The sequence below is a fragment of the Ictidomys tridecemlineatus genome, chromosome 9 (genome assembly GCF_052094955.1).
Source record: "Ictidomys tridecemlineatus isolate mIctTri1 chromosome 9, mIctTri1.hap1, whole genome shotgun sequence".
Lineage (NCBI taxonomy): Eukaryota > Metazoa > Chordata > Mammalia > Rodentia > Sciuridae > Ictidomys > Ictidomys tridecemlineatus.
In genome coordinates this window covers 114459751-114479093 of record NC_135485.1, presented here as the reverse complement: position 1 = coordinate 114479093, position 19343 = coordinate 114459751, and the positions used below count along the sequence as shown (strand labels likewise).

General features: G+C 30.4%; 1 protein-coding gene across 4 annotated transcripts in view; it reads right to left on the bottom strand.

The window, feature by feature from the left end:
• The window catches only part of Fstl5 (follistatin like 5), a 757510-nt gene that overhangs the window by 106354 nt on the left and 631813 nt on the right, over nt 1–19343 (bottom strand). For 2 of the 4 annotated variants that reach the window (XM_040293117.2, XM_040293116.2), the window contains exon 11: nt 6056–6082. The exons of the other annotated variants lie outside the window; for them this stretch is intronic. In XM_040293117.2, the coding sequence (XP_040149051.1) occupies nt 6056–6082 (27 nt within the window). The remainder of the gene's footprint in view (nt 1–6055; nt 6083–19343) is intronic. 4 annotated transcript variants of the gene reach the window in all.

The following is a 19343-nucleotide window of genomic DNA, read 5'->3' as shown; positions in this document are numbered from 1 at the left end:
TATTAATCATACCACTTGTGACATCATGTTTTATCTATGCTTTTAGAGCTTTCTGTGGATTTCTCCCCTCCTCACCCAAGAGAGGAACTATTAGGCCATTTGTTTTTCCTAAGGCTTACTTTGTTCCTCAAAAGTATTATTTAGATTTTAGCAGCAGATTTTATTATCTGAACATAGGAATCAGATGTGCTTCTTTTTAAATTTGCTGCTACAACATTATCGTTTTGTAAATTTGTTAAAAATATACTCAGGAGAGAGTAATGTAAAATACCTGATAGATGTGTTAGAAATTAAAGGTTCATGTGAATTTTCATTTGTGCATTCATTAGTTTCATGTGTAAACAGTACAATAATGTATTTGTGTATTTTCATATTAACTACTCAGTTTCAATATTTTTTATGAAGAGAAAGGATAAGAGAATGTGGCAAAGAAGACAAATTTCCTTCTTCTCATTCAGACAGATCAGAGGCAAATCACAGAATAAGCACTTAATTTTTTTTTTTAACATGGGAGTGTTAATTAGTCTATATGATCACTTGCTTGATAAATTTCAGTTTTCCATACTAAATTTCCATTTTCTGTGATATCTTATTTTAAGCCATGTTTTCCCAGTATCCATGATCTGTTAAAATTTTTTAAAAAATATTTTTATTTGATTTGTTTATGTGGTGTTTAGGATCAAACTCAGTGCCCCCTGCATGTGAGGCAAGCACTCAATCACTGAGCCACAACCCCAGCCCGATCGGTTAAAATTTATGTTGTTTTTCTGGTAAAACATTTTCTAGATTTGATTCCTTCAGGAGGTCTGTCAAGTCAAAACTATATTCATAATAATACCAAAAATCATTTGCGATTTTTCTCTAATTCTCTAACAAATGAAGAAAGAAACACAGAATCTAGCATCTTCCATTAAAATTTTTTGAAAATTTGAAAAATGTTAAACAATGTGAATTTGCTATTTTGTTGAAAATGTGTATTTTAAAATATAAAGTATGATTTATGGTGACACGTAATTGTTTTATTATGGTTTTATTTTATACTTTTTTTTTTTTTTTTTTTTGGTGCTGAGGGTCAATCCCTGGCCCTTGCACATGCTAAGCATATGTTTGGTCATAGAGTTACACCTCTCAGATCCTATGCATATTCTTAAAATTTTACCAATTTTTAAAAATTCTGCTTTAATTTCTAATATCTGAATACTGATAGAGATAGAGCCCACACAAACAAAGCCTCTTTAGTTCTCAATAATATTTAAAGTTTTTACCCAGTCCTGGATCTCAAGTATTGATAATGATGTCAATTTTAACTAAAATTCTCTCTTCATTAATTAGTTTTGTTGCAGTAAATTACAAACACTAACAAATTTAGTGAAATCTTCTGTCATTCTACTTCCACAAGATTGGGAATACATGACAATTGGTTTTTGTTTTTCACCCTAGCAAAGACAGACACATATACTTTGTCTTTTCCAGGTCGATTGTTAATGTAATGGAATATAGAGACTCTAGAAAGTAATCCATAATTTATTTGTTCCTAGTGAGCTTTCTTTTTGCTTTTATTTTTGTATACAGAGAAAAGACATAAGCAAGAATTATTTGAAGTCTTATAAGAAAGAAGTATTTCCCAGAGGATTTTCTAATCAATACTGCACCTTTAAATGCATGAAATGGACTGAGGGAAAAAAAAAAAAATGGATGTAATGCACATTCCTATCTAAATCCTTTGGAAATGGGAATCTGTTCAAAAACAATGGTATACTGTGGTAAGATAATTGTACCTTTTATTATACATAGCATACAGACCATAAAATGATTATTCAATGATAAAATTTGGTTTCTTTCTGACTGGTAGATGCATATTGAAAGGATAAAAAAGAAATTGAAATGTAAAGGATAAGGTTTGTCCTGAAAAGTTTTTACGTTGCATTCGGAACCTTAAATTCTTGTGGCAGTAAAACAATTCCTGGAACTGCCCATTAGATGTGTGTCCAAATCTCGCCTGACCACCTAGTTGCTCAAGGAGAACAACCGGAAACCATGCAGTCCAGCACGTATACACCTCAAGGCTTAAACCAATCAGTTTGAATGTATACCCCTTGTTAGTATTGACCAATCACCCCCACCCAACCTGATCCCGCCAGTGAATGTGCTAATCATGTTTTAGAGTTGCTATTTGATTTTCCCGTGGTATGTGATGATTTGCTAAGGGATGCTATGATGTATGTAAAGTCCCTGCCCTTTCCAAAGAATGTATATAAGCTCTGCTTAAGTTGTTCTTGGGGCTCTTTGTTCTTTGCTCCTCTGAAGTGAGCTCTGAGTCCCAGCATGCTGGACCCCCAATAAACCCTTTGCTGTTGTATGAGATAGTCTCTTGGTGGTCTTTTCCTCCTTGCCCGACCTTTTCAATATATTATTTAATCACAGAAGAGAGTTTGTGGTGACATTTTTCTTCCTCTGAATTAAATTGTCATTGCTTTAGCATTTATATAACTGTCAATAGCAAGTGACAATTCTATGATGTTGTGATTTGGGAATCAAAGGTATTTTACTAGTTTTCATATTGCACAAAATCTTTCCTTGGTGCTATTATCGTTTGACTTTCCTGTCACCATTAACTTAGATGCTTTATTGAAATAGAGAAGAAGGGTCTGGGGTTCTGGCTCAGTGGTCTTAGCACGTATGAAGCACTGGATTCGATCCTCAGCACCACTTAAAAGTAAATAAATAAAATAGAGGTTAAAATAAAAGAAATACTGAAATACTGAAGAAATTCCATTTTAAAACTTAAAGAGTAATAAGAATAGATGGACAACATTGCATTATCACTTTAAATAACTCAGCACAGATCGATTTTTAGTGCATAAATGTTCCTATTGTTTGTACCTTATCTTTGAAGCTATAACATTTTCATATACACAATAAGATTATATCAATGAATTTCAAAAAGGTCTTTATGGTATGTTCAACTGAAATAAAACTTGCTTATGGATGGAGCCTGAGTTTGATCCCCAATAAACACATATACTCATGACTTGCTTACTCTTTCATCCTTACTACAAAGTTTCTTGGAAAGAATTGTGCCATCCTTTTTTACAGGCACTAGTAATCCAGGAAGTGGGTTTTCTGAGTATTAGGTAAATTGGGTTAAACAATATTACCTAAAACCAATCTTTAAGTAAGTATATAAGATAATGCTTTCAGTGAATAAAATGTTTTACTTTAATCCAGTGCCTATGCTGTACAAAGCACTTATTATTCATAAACTTAATAATACACATCCAAACTACTTGCTTATTAAATAAATATTAGGAAATATTTTGTTGAATAATATTTATTCTTTTTGATTATGATAAACATATTATTAAATAAAATTAATAATGTGCATTTTAAAAATCTACTGAAATGACTGGCAGTAAGGAGGAGATAATCAACTTCAAGAAAATCAAATGTTAATAAAATTCAAATAAAAAAAAAGAATGATTTGAGCTTTAAACCAGTAGATTTAACATTTCTTGGGAGCCAATATTGGATCTTATATATGCTTGAATTTCCAAAGTTTTTAGATAACATTTAATTGATACTTTAAAATATTTGTTCACAAATGAGTGAGATATTTCTTCTTTTAATATTGCCTTTCAACATTCTTATAAGCTATAATGATGAGTAGAAAACAACTGAAACCAGAACACAGAGAAATAGAGGACATTATTCCAACATGAAGTGATAGATAATGCATTCTAAAATTGGGGAAATTTTTTTAGATTATTCTTAGTTAAGCTAGAATCTAAGGCTTATGTTAAAAAAATCTATCATATAATTATTAGCCTAATATTATATAGCTTTAACACCAATGCATAAAATGAAAGTATGCAAAGTATTGTCATTTTCACTATTATTGACCTTAAAGTCTCTGAAATTCTTCAGTTGATGTTCTCTGGGATACATTGATTTAGCCATAATAAAGATGCAAACATAACCAAATCAAACAATTCTAGAATGATAATAAAATTGGATCTCAGAAAAATAGAATAATAACAAATAATATTATAATATATATAAAATTATTATGCAAAATACAAATATTAGTTGTTATTCTAATTTTCAAAACTTGTGATAGAAATTTGCTTTTTAATATACACTGTCAAGATTCAATGATTCTTTAAACTCATCTGTCATCTCTGGTTACCATTACATGTAATGGTGTTATTACATTTAATCATTATTCTAACTGCAATGCCTTTTGAATAATTATGGCATAGTAAAGAATAATTTATAGATGTCTATGAATCAAAATAAAAGATATAGTTTTCTTGGATCTATATTTTAAAATCTTGTTTAAGTAACAATAATATATTATGACAATGATCACACATAAAATTTTTTAAAAAGTTAAATTTTTCCAGAGTAATTTCTTATGTTTCTTAAAATTATCTGAAAAGTATCTAAATAGATATTTTTCCCAAGCATCTATTGTGTCAAAGAAAATCATTAAGAGTGAGAGTATGATCAATTGATGGAGAATAATTACTGAGAATTTATTTCTCCAAAACATACTAGAAAAAATGTTTTAATAAAATTGGTTTCATACAATAAATCTCAGTGTGTTTTTACTCAATCTGAAGGCCTTATTTAATTTTGAGAGTGACTTGAAGAATGTTACTAAATTGTTATTATGCTCTAAGATTATTATAAAGTAATAATGTTCATGACATTTATGATGCAAATTCAAAATGTAATGACCATATTTGTTTTGAATACCTTAAGTTGATTCACCTATCACAGATTTGCAAGGAGAGTACCAATTGTATTTCAAGCATTGTGGTAGAGGATCTGGCTCAGGCAAAATTATTCATCCAGTTTTTCCCAACAATAAGCCATGGACTCAACCACAGACTCCTTAGATATAATATCTTCTATTATAATGATGAAATGGAACGAATTTTTTAAATGTCCAGAGAAATATTTATTTCATCTCAAGAAGGCAGACAATATATAGAGATATTTATTTGATCTCAAGAGGGAAAATAGTATATCAAAAGATATGTTGATACAGGTTTCAATAACAAATGAATTGTGAGCACTGAAATGTGAGATATCCAAGTGAAATAGAAGGATACCATGGAGTTACACTAGAATCTCTTTATTAAGTCAGTTTTAAAGGAATTTCAACAAAAGACCTAAGGAGCAACAAATATTAAGCAGGGAAAATAGGTGGAATATCTCATCATTGAGAAAAGAAGTGGATGGCAACATTCCAGAATTATTTTAGTCTGATTACATTGGTTCTCACAGGAGCAGCAAATTTCGTTTCTTCTAGAAGCTATAATTGGGGAAGAGGAAGTGTCTGTAGAGTGGATTGTGAAGACAGTTCATGCTGTTATTTAACAGGAGTGAAATTATGGCTCAAAGACATTTTTCTCCTAAAAATTTAATTGAAGTACATGGACAAACACATTCTTTCGGAATTTTTTACTATCTGGTTAAAAAAAAAGCAATGGTCACTGTAAATGCTTGTGAACACCATTTATTAAGTGCTGACTATGTTTAAGGAACCAACAACAACTATTCTTATTTTTGAGATAAGAAGATTGTGACTTAAAAAGGCTTTCCACTTTTTCTATGTTCTGCAGTGGCAAAGACATTTGAATTGAGGTCCTGCAAGCTTGCAACCCATTTTCTTATATAATTTATTATATTCCCTTTCTAAGGCAATGAATTTCATAATTATTCTTATTCTCACTTAATCAAGGTTTATTATGCAAGTTATGTTAATTGTAATTGTTTGTGGTTCTTTGACTGAAATTTATACTCTTAAAATCATTTCAATATATTATAGTGTAATTTTCTGGTTACATACCAATATTAATCAAGGAGATACAAAGTGAAAAAATATAATGTTAGCAATTTTACACAAGATATTTAAATGTAATCAAATCAATTAATTAAATCAAAACAAAAATAATATGCTAATTATCAAAATGAATGATAATCACCAAACATAATGAAAATCAAGCAAAATAGTTACAACCATATTATAAATAGTGGAATTTAATACCTTCTTCTCTCCATAATATGTTAGCTACTGCAGCATGTTAAAAAGAAAGAGAAAGAAAAATGAATAAAGATATTTTTGGTCACATGTTACATAAATAAACATAAAAGAGGGCAAAGTTTCTAGGATAGAACATATAGGTAATAATAGTGACAGTAAATTTTACAAACTACTTTAAACTAACAAAACAACAATAACAAAATGTTCCTAGTCCACTATTAATGTTCTCTGTGCATTCCTTTAAATAATCAATTTTTCTTTAGAATAAAGATTTTGCTAATATACAAAGACAATTTCATGCATTATTGAAAAAAACATAATATTTTATTAAAATGCATTTTAGAACAAGCTTTGATCATTAAAACTATTTAGTTGACAATTCAGTTGCTGATAGAAAAGTTTGTAATTTTTAAAATGCTAAATAATCATCATATGGAATATTCCTACCTAAATATGCCTGAAGAATAATAATTCTTATAAATACAGAATTTAGAACACAGAATGTAGCTACAAGTATTCACAAATTTACACTACATAGAATGAAAATATGTCTAAAATATTTTTCTTATTCAATGCAGAGATAATGAATTATCTCTAGACAAATAGGTTTATTAAATATTATAGCAGGATTATATCAGTAGAGAGTTAAACTATTCAAACAGAAATAAAAAATACCAATTGAAAGTATTCTCAAGGAAATGTCAATTTAAAAAAATAAAATAAATAAAACAAAACCTATACTTTCAAAGTAAAACAATATAAATGAATAAAGGGTCACTAGTGGAAAAATTATCCACATCTAATTATTCCCTGAATATTCTGTCCATATTATTTATTTTTAACTAAACACATGATTGTATTCAGCAAAGCCAAGAAGGTTTCTAGTCTAGCACTCCTTAGTTGAGGCTTAAGGTTAGTCAAGAACCTGCTATGTTTCCCTAAAAAAAATAAATCATTAAATGTGAACATTTTTTTGTGCTTTTTTTCAGTGTTTCCAACTCCTTCATAATATTAATTAAAACATGCATAAATGATGGGCATATTCCTTCAGCATTCTTTGCAGTGTTGTTATTGTTGCATACCACGTGATTGAAAAAAAATATGAAAACACTTGAAGCTTTCAGTTTTAAGATGAACAAGTTCTGGTGATCACATGGGTGGTGATGAATATATTAATTGCATTTGATTGTGGTATTACATGTATATACATGTATCAATTATGTTGTATACTTTGAACATATGCTAGCTCTTATTGCCAATTAAATATATTGAAATAATAAAATAAAAGACAGATCTTATTCTGAAGGAGAGACTATAGACCTGGGAGGGAACAGAATCATGGAAATAATTACAGACATATATTCTAGTAAAGATAAATAGAACAGTCATCCCCAAGGCACAGAAGTTGGGTAGTGCAAGAATGGTTGCACCTTGGCCAGGATGCTCAAGCCAGGAAATGTTACCCAAGCTTGCAGGAAGTTGTGGGGCATAAAGACATACAGATGGTATTCTACACACAAGAAACATGTGCAAAGCATACCGTGAGAGACATCATGACATATTCAGAGAATATCAAGTAATCTTGTATATTAGAGAGTAAAATCTATAGAAGATGAGGCTACAGAATTTGAGCACAATAAAAAAGTAATTAAAATTTATTCTATAGTCTCAACAAACATTGAACCAATATTAGTCTTCGTGTTTTCACTTATAGATTAAGTAGGCAGTTTCCTGATATTTCTACCCATTTACTTAGTAAGCATTGATTATCTAGCATGTGTTAGGCATTAATAATCAGTGCTAACAATCCATAGGTTAGGATGGACCTCCCTCTATGTGCTGGCAGAGCTTATTTCCTAGTTGTGGAGATAAAAGGTATTCAAATCATGACAGAAAAATTGAAAATTTTTCATATTAATGTGTTATAGAAAAGCAGAATACAAAAAACATGAATCATTTTGGAGTATAGGTTAGACATAGATGAAACTGTGGGGAACTTCCTTAATGATAAATTTTAAGATAAAGATTGAAAGATGAGTGAGAATGTATTAAATGAAGATTGTAAGGATTAGATTTACAGATACAGGAAAAGACATGCACAAAATCCTAGTGCTATGACAAAACACAGTTATTTTAAAATATTAAGGACAGCTGGGAGCCTTGGCGCAGGCCTGTATTCCCAGTGGCTCAGGAGGCTGAGGCAAGAGGATTGTGAGTTCAATGCTGGACTCAGCAAAAGTGAGGTGTTACGCAATTCAGTGAGACCCTGTCTCTAAATAAAATACAAAATAGGGCTTAGTGGTTCCTGAGTTCAATTCCTGGTATCCCCCTTCCCAACAAAAAAAAAATAATAATTAAGAACATTAGGGCTCAGAGAGATTTTTAGTATAGACAATCATTAATAAGAAAATACCAAATATAGAGAGCTTGTGATACTAATATCAGATAAGGTAAAATTCAAGGCACTGCACATTAAATTCAAAATTACATAATCTAAAAGCATGTTATTAAAATATGTGGTAAAAACTCTAAGTACTAGATACGAAATTCACAAATCACAGCCTGACTCCTTATCACATCACTGTTAGTATTTGAACAAAAAAGAGACTGAAAAACAAACATTTTATAATTATTAAGATAGAATTGTCAGATTTATAATAAATGTTTATGACACAAAAAGTGTATTCAATTTTTCCTGGAAATGTTTAAGTGTGGCCACAAAGTAAACTACAAAATCAAAGTACCTCTTTATTCTATAGGTATATTCCAATAATCAGAAATTGTTTAGGTAATTTCAGACAACAAAAAAGAAAATACACATGTTAAATTCATTAATAATTTGAATATTTTAAATAATAAATACAACCACACTTTATATAAAACATAACAAAAAGAGGAACTCAAGATGCTGTCCCAAAGGGTTTCAGATAAAGGATAATGCATAAACTTAGTTTGCTTATGAAGCAAAATAGATGGTGGGGGGGGTGGAGAATGAGAAGGAACAGAAGGAGGATTAGGAGAGAGGGAAAGAGAGAGAAAGAAAGAACTATAGTTATGATTATTTAAAAATAATTCAGAATTTTTTACTAGTGAGTTTGTTAAAATCAGGATATCATAAAAACCTTCAAGGAAATGGAAGTTCCCAAGCACAATATAAAGAAGAAAAGTTAATAAAATTAACCATAGTAAGGATTGAAATAGTTTAAAAAATAATTTCCTTATGATAATCTCTGAAAGTCTCAATTTTGTCATAAATATTTATTGATTTTTCAAAAATCTTATAACTCCCATTACATTTAATATTATTAGAATATAATTCAAGATAAAAACATTGATATTAATTTTTTAAAGTTCACAAAATAGATGCTAATACCTGATAATAGTAGAAGAGGAAAAGGAACTATAAGGCAATGTTACAATGACCAAAATTGTAAATAAAATTAAGGCAGAATTTTTCAAGATATTATCAAATTTCAGAAGTGTTCTGAAATAAAAGAAAATAATTTTGTAGAAACATAATTAAGAAATCAATTCAACCTGTCATATTAGGATGGAAAATGAGAATCATCAATATAATTTGAATAAACAAAAACATCATCTGATAAAGTGTGTTGAATGTTACTAAGTACAATATAGACACTCTTAGTAAACTAATAAGTTGGGACTAGAAGCCTAATTAATTCAATAAAACAATAATAAATTACCAAAATGATAAATGGAGAATCAAAATAGTAGATATGAATAACTACTTAAATTAATTTTAATGAAGTCAACAAATAATTAAAGCAAGAAACAAATATATAATAAGTATCAATTAGAGGATAACATAACCTAATTTTGACAATAAAATAAGCTAGAAATTTAAAGTCCTGAAAAGTTAGTAAGATAGGTCAGACAGGTAGCAAGATACAAGATAAATATCCAGTTTTATGATCTTATTTTGTAATAAGAAGATATATTTTAAGATTTTTTTTTACAATGGCTTAAAATATAATACAAAGTATGTTGTTCTTTGATGGTCTAGTAAAATTTAAAAACTATAACAAACCAAGTAAAATATTTACTAAAAATATACTAGACAGATGAATTATTCATAAAGAAAAATATCATATAGATAAAATTTATTCAGATCTGATATAATTTTAAAATTGCATTTGTGTGGAACATGAGCCATAGATCAGGGGTAGAGTGCCTACCCACTATGCACAAGTTCTTGGAATTAGTCCCCAGCACCACACAAAAAAATCACACATATTGTCTTATTACAACATATTCTATTTTACTGCACAAAATTTAAAAACAAAGTTGAATTGATTTGCCCTGGCATAATAATGAAGCCTTTTTCTTATATGTCTTCATTATTTTTCTGATTTTCATATAAAGTATACACATACAAGGATATTTCTGATACCATATATACATATAATATTGCATTCTGTTTATTCATTTTAAGATGTCTAATCTAGTGTTCAAATACATAATTTTAATAACTGTTCCATAATATGGATTTCTGCTTTTACAAATGCCTTATTTCTTAATTATCAATCCAAACCTAGTACCTAGATCAGAGACTACTACAAGTAATAGGGCACAATAAATAGTGGTGACTTCTAACTTATACATGTATGTGTTGTATGTATGAATTTATATGGCTGTGTATTTACTTGATGTATACTCTTATATTTAGGAATTTCTATTATTATACATTCCCCCAATAGGTATGAGAAGATTTAAAGTTTTAAACATATGTTTCTAAATTAAATTCCAAAATTTCCGCAAAGCACTACTAAGAGCCTGTGAAATCATTCATCTTGCCACATTTGAGGTGGACTATTATTGTGTAAGTGTGTGTGTGCATGAAAGTTTGCACAAGCTTAGTAAATAGGAATATAAATTATAATATTTTAAAATTAAATTGATTATAAGGAATATTAAATATGATTGCAAATATTCAAAAATCCACTCATGTCTTAACTCATTATTCTATAAGAGTATTGCTATTTATTTTAAAATTTTAACACTTGCTTAAATATAAAAAGAATGGCTCTTTCACCATATTAACAGATAATTCATACAATATAAATAACTAATAATAATAAATGCAGTTTTAGTCATGTTATTCATTAGTTTTATATTTGTATATATCCTCAAAATCCTTAGTATATCCATATGGAATTTGATGAAACGCCTTTCACCATATACACTCACATATCAAACATCAAGTCTTTATGAATCTCTTACCAGAACTTTTCACCTAGTTTTTTCCCCCAAGTCATAGTATTTTATTTATAGTTCGCCTGTCCAGAACCAAGAGTTTGAAATTACTTTCTCTTCACATTTAGAAGCCTGAGAATCACCTAACTTACTCCTTAATATACAATAAGAATTATCTGTTCTAATCTCTTTTATTCATAATTGGACTATAAAAACTTCAAAGTTATAGACTTCATAACTCAATAATCACTTAGCACATAACTGGAATGTAAAAATTCTTTTTGAAAATAGCATACACCTTCTAATGAAAATGTGGTTCAGTGGAACAGATGCCTGATTGCAGTTACTGATCTTTATTATTAATGCTTTTCAATAAAATTCTTTATTTTATATATTAGGACCTTACGATCATATTAAAAGTGATAGATCTACCATTAAATATGCTATCTATATGGAGATACATTTGGAGACCGTATGATATTATATATGTAATAGCAATAAAATAGTCAACCACATAACAGCATGCTACAGTACTGAACAGCTATTTTCCTTGGCTACTCATTTGTAAGGTGCCTGACTTTTCAATTACATGGGCTTTTTGCTTGTCCTTCTCCTTGCCTGAAAGCTTAAGCTTTTACCACTGCGAGGTATTTTTTGATAAAGTGCATTTATGTAAGCATAACATTTAAGCTAGATGTCTTATTGACTGCTTCCCTGTTGGATTTAAGAAAATGACTTAACTTCAGCAGACAAATGAAAGAGAGCAATGTTAAAAGAAAATGCAGATACAAATTTAATGTATCTGAAAAAATGTATGGTTAGTGTTATGGTAGTTGAAATTTTTTTGACTGTACATATGGAGAATGAAATGAGACATTTAACCATGCTATTTTTAGGCTGGAAACTTTATTAGATATGTCAAGAGCATTGCCTGCCATTTGCCTAATTCAAAGCCACTTCTAAATGAACCTGTCACTCTTTTAGCACTGATTGAAGATGATTCTCCCTGTGACTACACAGAGTCTAAATCTAGTGTCTAACAATAGCTACTTAGGCCAAAGTGCCTAGCATACATTAGGGGATATGATCAGAAACTGGTCAGTAAAGTATGGTCTTAATTCCCACAAAGATAATCAGATTCTTTTGGCAGGTAGTTGGAATCAATTATGCTGGAAAACGTAGAGTAGAAAGAGCAGGAATTGTAAGAATGCACAGCAAAAAGGAACCATGAGGCACAATCAGGGTCATGATAACTTGTGATAATTCAGAGTGAGGCTCACAAAGACATGAAAGAGAACAGTCTATGCAAACCGTGAGAAAAGCAAGTGAGTCAGGGTAATAATTCAGGATTCTGGGTTCTGAATGCGGATACATACCTTATTGTTTATCATTGTCAAAGTTCACATAAGTTTCAAAGTCACCATTGGTTTAAACATATAATGAGCCTACTTCTGATAATCGAATGAGTCTAACTATATCCATGATAAGGTAAAAACCGTGGCTGTGTCAGAAGATTAAAGGAACACACAAAACAGACAACATCCATCTTTCCTTCCAATGGCAAGCAAATGAGCACACCATATACAGTGATTAAATCATGTCTAGCAAATTACCTCAAACTTGATGGCATAAAACAGTGGGAGTGGCTTGACTGAGAGGATTGTGGCTTCAGGTGGGGGGTATTTCATTAGGCTACACTCATCTAAATTCTTGAGTTGGGGTGGAAGATCCACTTCTAAGGTGGTTCATTTATATGGTTGGCAATCCTTTGGTGATGGCTACTAGCGGGAAACCTTGGTCTTCAGAGTCCTCAGATCCTGGGATTGGGCTTCCCTCAAATGAGTGATTGACAAAACAAGGCAAAGGCCTTTATGACTTGGCTTCTGAACTCATTTGCCTTCATTTCCTTCCTGCTTTCCAAATGACAGATACTTTTTCTATTTCATTTTGGAAAACTGGGGAAAGGGGTGTATGTGACAGGAAATGAGGATGGATCCCAAAAGGTCCGAGGTGAGAGACAACTGCACCTGAGAAAACGTAATTTCAAGAAAACTTTTCTAGCTAACAACCTCTTAGCCAGATGCCAACACCTAAACTTCTCTTTACATGGACATTCTACACTTGAAATTTTTAGGAAGTTGTTTGTCTTTTAAAAATCTTCATACAAATGATTGTTTAAGGATTTTATATGATGAACAATAAACAGTGAAGTTGACGTTAGTAAACTATGGGGCAGATAAATATGGCAGAATAAATAGCTGCAAATAAATAGGGCAAAAATGTTGCATTCTACCTTGTTTGTGTAAGCTATAATTGAACATAGATGGCAAACTTAGTTCTTCTTTTGTTTTGACTTCCACAGGCATACTGAAGAATTTAAAAAGGAAATGATTATAAAATAACTTCAGTCCTTGGGATATAAACAGTCTTTCAATAGATATTGGTGTGTGCTCTCTCTCTTCTCTCTTCCTCTCTCTCTCTCTCTTTCTCTCTCTCTCTCTCTCTCTCTCTCTCTCTCTCTCTCTATATATATATATATATATATATATATATATCATAAATAGAATTCAACATGAGCAAATGCATAAGATTTAATTAATAAAATGCATGCCAAAGAGAACACTGTATAAAATTATAACTTGACTCATCATTAAGGCTATAAAAGAATTCTCCTTAATATTATTCAAGAGGACAAAATTATTATAAATATTTGGATAATAATTAGCATATGGTGACTTAGGAAGAAATTTGGGAATATATATTTTTAACCTTTTTTTAATTCTGTTACAACACACCATATAATTTTTTTTTATAAAATGACATTATTTATACTTTATTACTCCTCACTTACATCAATCTTCTATTTAACATGTGCATAAATGTATATTTAATATATTCATCTTACATATGAAATTTTTACTTATAAACAATTATATGTAGTCTAAATTAAATAGCTATACTATCTTTGAAGGAAATGTAATACTTTAAAACATTTGTTCTTAAGATAAATAAGGATAGTTGGATATTTTGTATGAGAAATTGCTATTTACAAATTATAATTTAAAAACTCAAATTAACTATCCTGATATTTAGGCATTTTAGTAAACATTTGGCTTATAATTCTGTCAAATTAGGTTTTGTTTAAAGATAAAAAACAGATTAGAGTAACAGCATCATAAGGGTATCAGATACATGAATAGAATAATCAATGAAATTCAGTTTCTGAAATATATAGCACTATAAAAATATGTATATATAAAATACATATATACATACATATGATTTATATCAGCCGCGAGATTATATACATTTACATATGTATGTATGTGTATATATATGACATCATATTGCTTGAAAAGGTGTCCATGTAGAACATAATTTTTCATAAAACAAGATTGTTATAAGGTAACAAGAATAAAATTCATCCTAGAGAAATTTCTAAAGAAAATTTGTTACATAGACCATAACAGACAAATGAACTCATAAGAAGATTTCATGAGCACTGCATAAGTTAAAAATGACAAAATATTTATAATGGTGCCTGGCATATACACTATATACTGTATGCACATATAAATACATGTGCACACACACATAAACACATTGTACACACAATATATTTGTGTATATACATGTGAATATATATATATTTTAAAACAAAAACATTTTGCTAAATATACAGAGAAACATCTTTGAAGAGCAGAATTTTATGCTGTGATTGAAATATGAAGCAACTTGCATCCTTATATCCTATTATTTGAAGATGAAAATTAATGTAATTTTAATATGCACATTGTTGATGAAGAGATCCTTAAAATGTTCTTCAGACATTATTTCTTAATTATAATAGATTAATGGCAATTCTACAGCAAACTCTAATTTGTGTTTCCTTATGATTGTTTCAAGTGCTCCCTTGAGTTGATTAAAGTAAAGTCCATATTCTTTTGATTTGCTTTTAGACAAAATAAACACCACTCTTGGCACTCCATTACAAGCAAAATGTAAAACTTGACATCTCAGCCTGCTAAAGGCTTATCATATACTAAGAAGGCCATATGTAGTTGGATCAAAGGGATGACTAACTATAGAACTGAAGCTTTCTTCCCCCAAAAACCTTAGTTCATATAGAATTTTATGACAGATAATCCAGATATTTGTATTATGCAGTAAGAATTTTGATGTAAAAATATTAATTGGATAATTAAAAGTAATAATCTCTTTCATAAATGATTTTAATTTCATCATGGCAGAACTAGTGGCATTTTGAAGGTCCCAGTTGGATAAGTTCATTTTAAGAATGTCTGTCCAATTTGTTCATGGAGTCATTTGTTGATTGTTGAAGCGTTGTTTCACATCAGCCTATTCAATATTAGCCTGAATCTCTTTCTTAAACTTTTCTCCTTGGAATTTTTTTATTTCTTAATTTTAAAGTCCTACTTACTCAAGAAATATTAGTATTCTTGCTTTGCTTGCATTAGTGAAAAGGAAGGGACAGGTTCTGCTTAATGTGATATAACATGATCTAGATGGCTAATCCTAAATTTGCATTGTGAAATTGTTTCTAATATTTGTTTCTCTAAATTTCTGGATGGGTATGTTTCTAGCTATTAGAATTTGCTTTCCTTTATAAAAGAGATCAGATGAGTTACATGAAACTCATGGTTTTTAATATTATAAATTAAGAATGAGTTACATAACATTTTAAAATATGAACATAATATCTTTATTTATTTTATTTTATTTATTTTTTATGTGATACTGAGGATTGACCCCAGTACTGCACAAGTGTGAGGCAAGCACTCTAATGCTGAGCTATAACCCAGACCCTACATAAGATATTTAAAGACAGGAATATATATGAAACTGGAAAAATGTTTCATTACCCCCAGGTTTTTTGATTTGCTTTTCCTGTCATAATTAAGAATGCTTCTTACATTGCTACATTAAATTCTCTAGTCATTATGCTATAATATTATAAAACTCTTTTGGGAGCCTAAAGCCTTCTCTGTTGCAGTATTGTCATTAATGGTGATGAGTATCTGTAAATAAGTTTGAGAACCACTATATTTTCTCATGAGGTTAGGTGGGATTTTAGAGCATGGTGGAATGACATTGTATTAGTTGGATTTTTTATTGCTCGAACAGAAAACAGCACACTAGGCAATAAAGATTTCTCATATTTGGGCAATTAAGGAGTCCAAGGTACCAGAATCTGGTGCCGTCCCTCTTGTTATGTCATAACAGGGAGAAGGGCATCACATGGTCAGGGGGCAGGAGAAGTCCAATGAAGCCTAACTCACCTTTATAACAACTCCCTCCCAGGATAACTAACCCACTTCCTTGCTGGCATCTTAATTCATTGCCAACTTTAAAAGGCTCCAGTTCTCAATATCATTATTCTGTATTCTGGAAAACCTGGTCCCAATATAGAATAACTGGTTCCAAGGTATTGTGAGACCAAAATTTTTAAAAAAGCAGATAGAACCAAGATTGCATGGAGCACAATTTAGGGGAACTTACTGACAGCAGTGTGCTCCTGAATAGAAGCAAGATGGAGTAGATGTATGGTACTAGAGGCTGAATTACATTGCTGAGGACAAAAAATGACTTCATCCAAGACAGATTTTACTTGGTTTATCTCAAGCAAATGTCAAATAAGCACATTCCTGGCACTAGCATCCTGTCACAAAACTCTACACACCATTCTAATGAGTTTGTCCATTTAAAAAATTCTAAGAAACTATGTAGGGAAACTCAAGCAGGGTTACTGAGAGTTAATTATGGCAGTTTCAACTCAAGATGACTGCAGTCAAGTCAAGTTGAATCCACAAATATTGGAAACTAAATTTCAAAAGAGTTTTAAAGGAGATGTTCAAACCATAGCAGGTATCTATATTCAGACTGGGTAAAGAAAAAAAGTGCACCACTCCCACAAACATTATTTATTTGAAACTCTATGGATACTGTTTTATTGCTTCCCGTCTTTATATATGTGTATTACTAGGGGTTGAGTTACTACTTCAAATTGTATCAACGGAGAACAAAAATGCTGGAAAAAAAACAACAAAAGGAAAATACTGTTCTGTTTCCCTCTGGTTCTATCTGCCTCCTCTGGCCTTCTTTCCCATCTCCACTCCCCCTTCATAGTTTCTATATTAAGGAGAGATAACAATGCCAGCTGGTCTTCCTCCTTCCATTGTCAACATTGAAAAAAGGGCAAACAACAGACAGTAGTGACACTCTAGCAGCTGCAGTTGCTGGCACAGAGAAAAGAGAATGGGGTCAGAGATGCTCAGCAGAGAAGTGACAGAGAGAGCAATGAAACTAGGCCAAGCAGCAGCAGACTAGCCAACCATGGCTGTGGTAAGAATGAATGCTGGCAGTAAAATGTGAGGATTTTCAGCAAAGGCCTCCTGAAAACACAGAGACTTCACACAGTTGGAATCTTTAATTACTGCTCACTCTTGAACATAAAACATGGTTAGGTAAGACTTTGAGACATGATATAAACACACTTTCCCTCATATATACACATACATGTGTTGGTTAACCAAATAAACCACATACTTCATGACTCTTCCTTAGGTCTGATATTCTCCTGTGTCTCTAACTGTGGAAGTTTACAAACATTTTTCCTAAAAACATATCTTTCCCATACTCACTCTACTGGCAGGAACAACAAGGGGAAATTGTCAGATTTTAATACAACTAAGAATGTTATGTTCTTAACATTTTTTTTTAAACTTGAGGAAGAACTGACTTGGGTGAATATGAGATGGTATATGAAATTTGGCTTCTATGAAGAATAAGAGAACACTAACACTAATGTGAAAAAGTTAGTTATCATATTTTCTAATGAAGGGATAAGCAATTACTAAATACATTTATTGAAACTTAAAATACTCTAATATTTAATCAAATAAAATATAAAAGTTCTAACTTGCTACCCTTTTAAAATTCTGTATCTAGAATATAGTGCTATCATTTTTACTCATTGAAATAAATTTTACTCATTATTTAATACATTTTAAAAAGTGTGAAGCCAATAATCATTGACCCAGAAAATATCAATGATAGTAATTAGAAGAAACATTTGTTGAGACCTCATTATGTGCTAGAACCTGCCAAGGATTTTAGAGCATTGAATCCACTAACATTACATTTGGACAAATGTCTATAATTGAGTTAATCTCTATATTAGTGTAATCTAAAAAAGAAAAATAAAGAAAGTATGTGCTCAAAATATAAGAGGGTAACTATATAATCTGAAACAAGTTAATGTTCTAAAACAAGTTGATTAGTAGAACATCCATTTATCCTAAATATTACTCCAAATGTTTACACATTAAGCTCTGAAGCTGAAATTGCCTTTCTGGACAACATTCTACCAACCATAGGTAGATATGGAAATGAAAGAATACTCATGGAGCCACAAAAGCATGAAAAGTTGACAGTAGCTTATCTTCTATTATCATAATAGGTTCCTTCTATTGTCAATTTAGCTCCAATTTAATGTTTGCAAATTAATAAACAAAGTTTAGTTAATTTTAGTCATTGACTATTTTAATATAGTTATTTATTATGAAAAAATAATTTGTGAATGTGAAGAGATTTTTTTCCTTAAAAATTCAAGCAAACTGATAAACTGATAATGGGAAATTCCATTATGCCAATTAATTTTCAAAAAATGAATAAAGAATCCAATCTAATCTCATATTGAGTGTTCACATTAATTATATTCCAGCAGCATGGTGTAATGAATTTCTATGATATGTATTTCAACTTGAAATTTAATAGTAGAGAAAAAAAGACAGTTTGTTTTATGAACTGTTGAGAATTCAAATTTAATGCAGTACTCAAATGCCTACTATATGTTAAAATTAGAATCTGATTAAATTAAATTAAAACAATCATTGCAGATTCCAAGTGAATATTTTTATAATCTTATTAGAATATGACCACAAAGTTAACCAAATATACTACGTACTTCATGACTCCTCCTTGGGTCTGATATTCTCCTGTGTCTCTAGCTGTGGAAGTATCACCACAACCACCAATGAACAGTTTATATTTCACC